Source organism: Meleagris gallopavo, chromosome 23 (genome assembly GCF_000146605.3).
Source record: "Meleagris gallopavo isolate NT-WF06-2002-E0010 breed Aviagen turkey brand Nicholas breeding stock chromosome 23, Turkey_5.1, whole genome shotgun sequence".
NCBI classification, from domain to species: Eukaryota; Metazoa; Chordata; class Aves; order Galliformes; family Phasianidae; genus Meleagris; species Meleagris gallopavo.
The window spans coordinates 3,082,517-3,092,054 of NC_015033.2; the positions used below are offsets into that span (position 1 = coordinate 3,082,517).

General features: G+C 43.6%; 1 protein-coding gene across 2 annotated transcripts in view; it reads left to right on the forward strand.

Annotated features, from left to right (window-relative positions):
* The window catches only part of MXRA8 (matrix remodeling associated 8), a 29,366-nt gene extending 24,471 nt beyond the window's left edge, over window positions 1–4,895 (forward strand). For both annotated transcript variants that reach the window (XM_010722801.3, XM_010722803.3), the window contains one exon: window positions 580–4,895. In XM_010722801.3, coding sequence (XP_010721103.1) covers window positions 580–605 — 26 coding nt within the window. In that variant the 3' untranslated portion in view covers window positions 606–4,895. The remainder of the gene's footprint in view (window positions 1–579) is intronic.
* The last annotated feature ends 4,643 nt before the right edge of the window (window positions 4,896–9,538 follow it).

Consider the following 9,538-nt stretch of genomic DNA (forward strand, 5'->3'; position numbering starts at 1 on the left):
GAGATGCATCTCAAAAATGTACTGGCATGGTATTTGAGAAGAAATTCTGCTGTGCAGAAGAGTGTTTTGAGTTGAATTAATTTACGGGCAACAGGCAACCACTGACTTTATCCAACAAAACAGCTCCCTCCCTCTAGGAGCTAAATTTCCTTTTGTTTACCTTTGTTTACCCAGTCTAAATTCTGGATACTATCTGTCAGTTTGCAGAGTTGCACTTATGACAAGCTGTGCTTTTAAGAAGGTTAGGTTCTGTGACTCCTTTCATATGATTTTAGAGCATATTAAATGTGTCTGAAGTGGCATCAAGAAGAGAATGATCCAGAGGGTCCACGAGTTGCCTTGTATCTGCAGTTCTTGATGCAGCTCTCCTGATACTTTACATACGTTCTGCAGAGATGATCTGTGTCATAATTTGTATGCCATAAATTTCACTGTGAGGCTTATGAAGAAGATACTGGGAACGTGACTGACTGCAAATGGTCGCTTGTAACTGCATAACTAATTCCATATCACCGTGTGTTTCTTTGGATGGTTTAAAATTTCATTCCAGGTACTGATCTCCGTTTCAATTGCTTTCAGATTTCAGGAAGGAATATTGTAAATGAAGACATTCCCAAGCTGCTGGCTGGACCAGAAGCTTCAATCAAAGATAGATGGAAAAGAGATGCCTTTCATAATACCACGTCCCTCCAGTTACCATACATTTTTCATGTAGAGTTTCTCCCCAGTAAGCATGAGGGTATTTGCAAATGCTTTCTGAAAGAGTTAGGCCATCTGTCTTGCGTGCATTTATGATGGGTTTGGGTTTACTTTTCTTCTATTGTTCTCCCAGTCCTCCTTCCCATTTTCTTTCTGATATTATTGTTGTTTTTATGCATCAATGATTTTTATGAGCTGAATCAGCAGACCTTTTGCTTTGATGTTACTGCTTTAAATAAACCAACCTGCAACACCAATCTTAGCTATCATTATATCAGGCATTTTTTTCATGCAATGTACTCATTAGAAAAGTAATAGCAAAGCCTGATTGTGATCTCTCATATGCTGGTGTACATTGAGAGGAAGAGTACTGTCACTTAGCACTTTATATATTCCAAGTACAAAGAATTGTTTATTCAGCCCTGCACAAATAACAATATAAATACCTCATCATACAAACAGGGAAATGTCAACATCCTCATTTTACAGGGGAAAGGGAGGCACACAAATCTAGTTGCCAACAATATAGTGTTGGGATCAGCTCCAAAGAGCTCTGGGAGTCTAAATTTGTATTTCTCACTCTAAGCTTGTTTGTTGGTTTGTTTTTGTTTCAGTGCAAACCAAACCAAATTTGTCAGGAGCAGACACTTTCAGCTGCAGTTGGAGGTACAGTACTGTAATACCAGTGTCAGTTAGATCAGATCCAGAAATATTATGGACAGAGCTAAGCTCCTGTGTGGAATCTGGAGCATGATTTTCCTGCAGTCCTTCAGTGGATCCTCCCCACACAGTTCTTGTGAGCTCATCACAGAAAAAGGTATGATTACAGCGCAGTTAGACTAACTGTTGAAAAGAATAATTTCCATGAGCCAACCATGAGGAACAAAACTAACAACACATTCCACCAAATAGCCTGTCAGGCACTTTCATGGATCATGGTCTCCAAAAGCAGCAGCCAGGGAGGGATATGAGTTTACTCTTGTAGGTTTTGGCATTGTTCTGGGGAGCATAAGTGTGAGGCTGTGGGCTGAAGGGGAGCTCCACATCTAATTCTACTATATCAGGTGGGGGTGTCCAAAAATTTGGAAGTCAGTAATTAAGTGTTATAATACAAGCAAGGTAAAGTGTCATGATAGCCAGAAAATATTGACAGCTCCATGCAGTCTCTCTGACTGGTTGAGATATGCTGTGGCACCATTCCCAAACCATGACACACCTGTGGTCCTTTTGTGCATGGATAAAAATAAGGTTTCCTGCAGTTGGGAGTGTGATGGCAACAGCTTGTGTTCTCATGGAAGCATGTAGCTGGCCAGGGATTGCTAGCTTACTCTTTGAGTGTCTGAAGAGGAGGGCAGAGGAAGGGATTGATCATGGGCTAGGTGATTGAGCTGGAGTAAGGTCTCCAGGATGTTGTGAGTGGTGGAAGCGTGAAGAGGAGCTTGTGTGGAACTACTGTGAGTGTCAAGAGTGGTTTCAGGCTTGAAGCAGTGCTCTGCTTGCAGCTGCTGCCTCAGTGTGGATTTCTTCCTGTTGCGGAGAATCCTGAGATCTTTGCTGGTGATAAAGTAGCTGTGGTCCAAGGAAGCATCTCCATTTACCACCTAAACAATTGAGAATATCATCTGCTGCCTACTACAGTGTGTGTCCTGGCAGTTACAGCCACTCTCACCACTTATCACATGTCAGTGCTATGTAATAGGGGTACAGGTTTGGCCAAAATGGAAAGTGATGTGATGGTTGGGTGAAAGTACCTACTGTAGGCACACGCACTGTAAAGATCCAGGGCTTTTTTGAGAGCTATTCAGTACTGTGGGCCTCCCAGACATGGGAATCAAGTCTTGTGCAGACCCTGTCTTTCCACTGCTACCAACCTGGATGTCTGATTTACTGATGCACATGCTACAGCTGAGCAAATCCTGATCTTATGATTTGCTTAGTTCTCTTGCTGTTCTCCAGGCAATTTCTGTGATTTCTGCCTTTCTCTTCACTTCAAGATACGCTTGTACAAAAGAGTTCAGAGTAGGCAGACTGAAGACTGGTGGTAAGGAGGGGGTGGGGTTGGGCCCAGGTCCTTATTTGCTTTCCCTTCTCCCAGGGTATTCAGCCATTCCTAGGTTGCCTTTGGCAAGATCTGACTGGAACCCAGGCTGCATTCCTGCAGGTGTGTAAGGCTGCTCTGGTTATTCCATCAGGGTGGCACAGACTCAAATAATTGCCATTAATTTCTTTCTCCCTCCCTTTCATGTCTGTGAGTCAAAGGCTGGAGATCTTTACTTGCCAGTTCAAATTGCTTAGCACAGCTCATACAGACATCAGCTCAAAGTGGTGTTACTCATAAACTCCATTTAAATATTTTATTTGACTTCTAGGCTGCAAAATATCTTAAGGGGAAATAAATGTATTTGTTCTCTGAAACAAGTGCTAGGAAGAACTTGATGAGTTCCTTATCCTTGCTTTGATCCCAAGTTTGAATTTGGATAATGGTCAGACAAAGCAGTATAACCTTGACTGATCAAAATGGGAGACCAGGTTGAGATCATGGCCCTTTTTCATCAGGAGAGACATACGTTGTGTGATTGGGCTGAGGATCAGAACAGTGGTTTTTAAAAGCAGCCTGCCACATCCAGTGTGTAATTTACTAAGTTAAAATTCTGACTGAAAGAGAACCAGGCAAGATTGCTGGCTATCGATTTGTGTGTTTTCAAACTGTTGAAAGAAACCAGAAAACTGAGCACTAAGCTGAAGAGGTTTTTATTTTTGTTTCTTAATCCAGAGAGTTATCAAGGGCTGTGTGTCCTCCAATACTGGTGAGATGCCATTCAAATCTTCTGCTTGTTTTGTGGTGGGAACTTGGTAGGTGAGGTTGGACTTGATGACCCCGAAGGTCTTCTCCAACCTAAATGATTGTGATCTTGCACATGGACATTAGGAGAGGATCTACAATCTGGATTTGTAGGTAACCACTAACTCAGGGACAGGACTGTGTTCTGTTCCCACCCTGCCAGAGGCTTGATGTGATTTCTAGGCAGGTTGGCTTTCTCTTTCTCCCATCTCTCATCTCAGCCTTTCTCTCTGAGAAATGATAAATGATTTTGTCTGAGTTACTTGAGATTTATGGTTTTCTTATGACTTTATCTATCTTGATAGGAAAACTGCAATGCAGGTGGGTTTTTTTCCACTGATGTTCCTGCTTGTCTTGGCTTTGTTACTGTCTGTCTTCTGTAAACTCATTTATTAGCAACTAACTACGTTTGTTAATCACTCTAAGAATGCTGTAACCTATAATATATGCTTTCCCTCATTTTATCATTACATGATAATTTGCAGGAGAGAGTACGTGTGTGCAAATTGTAGGCTTAGATTAGTGAAGATGACATAATCATGATCTTAATTGGACATAAATAGAGAGGAAGGAAAACAAGTACAGATGAAAGAGTGAAGGACCTGCATGGAGTCAGGGACTTGTAAAAAGGAGAAGAAAGTGAAAGAGCCCATTTCAGAGAGTCTGGGGAAAAAAATTTTTTCTATAAAATGAGGTCTTAATTGAAGAGTAAAAGAGCTTCATTTGAATGGAAGCTCCTGCAGCTGTATAGGCAAACAGTGCCTATACAGTGTGTTGCAGGTGGGAAAGGTTGGTTGTGACTTCTCCCAGTCTGATCCTCTGGACTGAGAGCATCAGTAGCTGGAGCATGCTTTTTCAGTTTAATTATCTTTGAAATACATGCAGCTAGTGCGTTTTAAGGCTGTTTCATAATGCAAACCAAAGGGTGCTATGTGGGAACACCAGGATTTGTTCTCAGACACAGTTCTGATACGAAGTGCTGCAGCAAATGAACCCTTTGAGTTCATTTGGCTGGTACAAAATGAAGTTCCAATGCAGTTTTGTAGTTCTCCAACTTGGTGACGTAGAAGCAGGGGAGAATTGAAGTGAGGAAACTGTCACACAATGTAATTTTTGCTTGCCAGAAGATGCAGAAGGCCACTGGCATAACAGGCTGGAAATAGGCCCTTTCTTTTCTGCCCCATGCATGCAATGCTTCCTTTCAAGACTGAGGGGAAGACCTGGTCCGTGCATCTTGTTTTGTTCTTCATTGTCGCAGAATTAATCTTCATGATTATTGTTACTTAACTTTTACCATTTGTCCTTGCTGTATAACTCTCCTGGCATTTAAGAAATAAAGGAGAACGTAATAGAGTTTCAAGTAAAGGTTGATTTTATTTCTTGCTTTCTGGAGATCCTGCCTTTGCTAATGCTGGTGATAACTTATTTTTCCCAATAGCATCTTTAATTTCAGAGCATCCTAAAGTGCTTGACAAAGTGCAGTTCTGATGCAGTGAGTTATTCCAGTGATTTCAGTATGGGACATTCGGCGATTTTGACTTGGGACATTATCATTTGTCTCAGATGTGGGGCTCACAGGCAAATTCTAGCTCTCCAGAATTGTGTGATGAACATTTCTGTGGCTGCACATGGAGTTGGAATCATTTATCACAGAGATGAAGGCTGGCAGCTCCTTCAGAGTACATAATTTTGCAGGACCAGAAGAGAAGATAACATATCCTGCTGGAATAGTTCATGGCACAGTTTTATAGTTCTCTCCCAGCCCGAATTCCTTCCTTGCAGAACTAACACCTTGCAAAGTTCCTGCTGTGCATTCTGTTCTTGGAGGGCTGCCACCCACTGAGTAGTATCCCAGCTGGTGACAGAGTTCTTTCAGGGACACTGATGGAGGCAGCTTGCATTGCAGTTTGGGTGAATAAAGCAGGGTGCAGGTGCACCTTGCTGAGAGCAAATGACAACTAGTCTTCAGCAGGTGAAGCCAGGGGGCCACATAAAATAAAGGTTTCATCCCAACTACTCTTCCTGGAACTGTTTTAGGACTTCACTGGTCGTGGTTATAACCTGTAAGTTGGATTATTCGTTGTTAGGTGAAGACAAATGAGAACTCTTGAGAAAAAAAGATACTTTGGGCAGAGTGAGATCATCCTGGAGCTGGTACCAGTCCCACTCTGTGTCTCTGTAGGCAGAGGGTCTGACGTTCCAGGAAAGCAGCTGGGCACAAGCAAAAGCTAATTTAGCAACCACAGGGCCTGCTCTGCAGACCACTGAAATTAAATATTTTCGTTGTCTTCAAGCTGTCCGAAATTAAGTCCAGATTGTCCCCATTTCCTTTCTGCTTTCCAGTCTGGGGAGAGCCATTCCAGTGGAGAGGGACTTGTTTGTCGTTAGGAACAAATTTTTTAGGGGAAGAAGAAATACTGGGGAGCTGAGAGAAGCAGGATAGTGGTCTGACTAAACATTCCTAAGCAAAATGCTCCATTGTTCCCTAGAGGTCAAGTTTCTAAACATATGTGGCCCTCTGCACATCAGCTGCTCTGAAGAAGTTACTGCAGGGAGATTTTCCAAGCGTGGCTCTTTTCTTTAAGGAAAGAAAAAGAAAGTGCTGCAGCTGCTAAGAAGAGGTAGGAGAACCAGAAAATGGTCAAGGAAAGATTGACTGCTTTGTGTTTGAATCCAGAGGTGATGAATGCCTGAGGAGCTCACTGAACTGCAGGTCTCTTGCCTCCCTCTAGCGGTCCATGTCCTTATTTTCTCGTGAACTGCATCAGGACCGAGTTGTGCGATGAGCTGACTGCCCCAGTTCAGCTGCACGGAGGGAGAATAAAAGGAAAAAAAGCATGCAGCTCTCCTAGGTCAGATCCATGAGCAAAATGGCTTGCAGTACATGCTGCTACAGCATCTTGATTTTATGTGCATCAAACCTGCTTGGTTGAAGTTGCATCCTCCCACTTCTCTTCCTCTTTAAGGATCCTTTCCTTAAAGTTTAGTTCTCATTCTGCATCGGTGCTAATCTTGCTGATGTGAATACAGTGAGATGAAGGGTAGCTGCATGTCTTCAGGTCACTGTGATTCCAGTCTGGAAGGAACCTTCCCCGGCTCATAGGTGTCATCACTTCAGTTCCAGACAATCCACCCTCCTTGGACCACCAGCCCCTACAAGGGCATGGGGAGCATGCAGTGATGCTCACTGCACTAATTGTGCTGTGCCTCTGAAACAAACAAAACCAAAAGTCAGAAGAACAGTGGGAAAACTGCCAGTGATGACTCTTGAGAAGAAATAATCCTCCAAGTGAAAGATGATTTTGTTCAGGTGGTTAAAAAATATGAAATCTCAGTGTGGGTTCAACTCACAGCTTTGGTGAGCGTCAGAGAGCTCCGAGCTTTTCTTTTTCTCATATCTCTTTAAACAAATATGTGTTTGCTAAGAACCCAGAGCATGATGAGCTTTTGGAATTCACTGAGACAAGCAGCCACCATCGCTCTAATTCAAAGGACCCCTTTTAAAAAGGCTTGGCTCTTCTCTGTGTGGTAATGAAGTGCACTGCTGTATAAATGAAGCAAAGGGTGAGCAGCTTTCATGCCTCGGGACACTATCTGCTCCCTGCAGGGGTCAGTGAGACTATTTGCTCTGTCACAGAGAGCACGGCACTAATAGCAAGAGATTTTATGCCTTCTATTTATTTTCCACTGAAGTGTTAAGCACTGAACTCTGCAAGAAGCAAGATATTAGCCCTGATGGACCAGTGGTTTGCTCAGGTGGCACATTCTGCATTCCCATGTACACTCTTTAATTGGATTAGCTTGTGGTTTGACTGTGACATGAAAGTGGGTTATCTCTTCTGTGCTTTATGAGGATGTGGAAGGCTTTTTGTGAGTCATAGATTCAGCCTCATCATGTCTGTTCCAAGGTAGTATTCTGACAATTATACGACTCATTATATTTTCAGTTGTCAAAAGAGAAAGCAAAGCCAGTAGAGCAGGAGCAGAGATTTTTTTTTCAGGTTTAATCTTTGTGCAAACACCACCTGCTCCTCTGAGGAATTTGGGAGGTCATTAAGTATGAACTGAAGAGACCAAAGGGCTGGATGGTTATACTTTGCCTGGATTTTGCACTGAAAATACCCCATAAAGCTCAGTATATCAGAGCACACAGCTTGCACCAGAGCTGTCGTGTAGTCATCCCAGAGAGCATTTCCCATTCTTGCCTGGAGCTTCCTACTGCAGTCAGTATTTCTTAAGGGATTTTTGTATTGGCAGTCAACAGTGTCTCCAACCTGTTTCTTCCTTCTCCCCTCCTTTATGATCCTCGTTCTTTATTCTTACAGCTTCATTTACAAATGCTTTATGTTAATTGGTTTTGCTCTCTCCAGCTCATTTCCCTATCCCCCATTAGTCCAGGTAACAGAGAGTTGACAGCACACGTAGCAGCAGTGATGTACTGATAATTTGAATCCAAGCACCACCTTCATTTTCCATTATTGTAATGTAATTCGACTTAAATGACATCATAAATAGGGGCACGGGAAATAGGGATGTGTCTTTGCTGATCTCCAAGCCTTTAAGAGCATTGAGATGTTCTGCTGGTAGAAGAACCATCCCAGTGCCACAGGTAATTCAGTCACTGAGCTATGATTTATTCCTTCAGAGAAAGCAGATGAATATTCTGAGGGGAGAATGTCCTCTTTCTTTGAAAGTGGGAAAGAAAAGAGGTTGAAATTAGCTTGGGATTTTCCTGGAAAGGCTTTTTTTTTTGATGAGCAGATTCCTTGAAACCTGAATTGCTGTTCTGAAATCTTCACTTCACTGCCTGTCAGCAGGGGGGATTTCTAGAAAGAATGGTGGACCCATCCCAAATGTATCAGCTGCACATCTGTCTCACCTGGCAGCAGTGAGAAGTGCTGCGAAATGTAGGAGATGAAGGGTCAGTCAGTGCTAAGCATTGCGGTGCAATCTGTCCCAGCAAGCTTCTTCCAGAGCAGCTATTAACAGCAAATTGTTCAGAGCCACAAATATCCATGCTTTCTTATTAGCATAAGCTCTGGAGAAGCCAACTGCAATGTAGAAAATCTCATGATTGGCAGAGAGCCCACAGAACCTTCCTCAGCTCTCATGGAATACGAAGGGGAGAGGGAGTCCAAATTCTTGAGGTACCCAAAGGAGAGGAGCCTGTTTGCCACTGTGATGCAGTGGGAACCATCAGTCATAGATGTCTCATAGGCATCTTGCCCATCTCTTGTTGGAAGGAAGCCTCTGGTTGGAAGTTACATCTGGTGAAGAGTATTGATTTAGGTGATAAATCTTTATATGGTAGCACAATAGATGTGTGGTAGCATATCCTAGAATCGTAGAATGACCTGGGTTGAAAAGGACCACAATGATTATTTAGTTCCAACCCCCTGCTGTGTGCAGGTCGCCAACCAGCAGACCAGGCTGCCCAGAGCCACATCCAGCCTGGCCTTGAATGCCTGCAGGGATGGGGCATCCACAGCCTCCTTGGGCAACCTGTTCCAGTGCATCACCACCCTCTGTGTGAAATATGCAGCTTTTCCTGCTGCCATGGGGCAGCTACTAACCCCCCCAGGGCTTACCTGGAATGAAACGGTGCAATGGATTTACCCGGAAAGCGTTCAGTAATTCTTAGAGGCAGAAAGGTTCAACCTGGAGAAAAGAAGGCTGCGGGGTGACCTCATTGCAGCCTTTCAGTACCTAGAGGGAGCCTACAGACAGGAGGGGAGTCAACTCTTTGAAAGGATTGATAACTGCAGGACAAGGAGAAATGATTTTAAGTTGAGGGAGGGAAGATTTAGATTGGATGTCAGGGGGAAGTTCTTTACTGTGAGTGTGGTGAGGTGCTGGAACAGCTGCCCAGAGAGGCTGTGGATGCCCCGTCCATCCCTGGAGGTGCTCAAGGCCAGGTTGGATGGGGCCCTGGGCAACCTGGGCTGGTGTTAAATGTGGAGGTTGGTGGCCCTGCCTGTGGCAGGGGGTTGGAGCTTC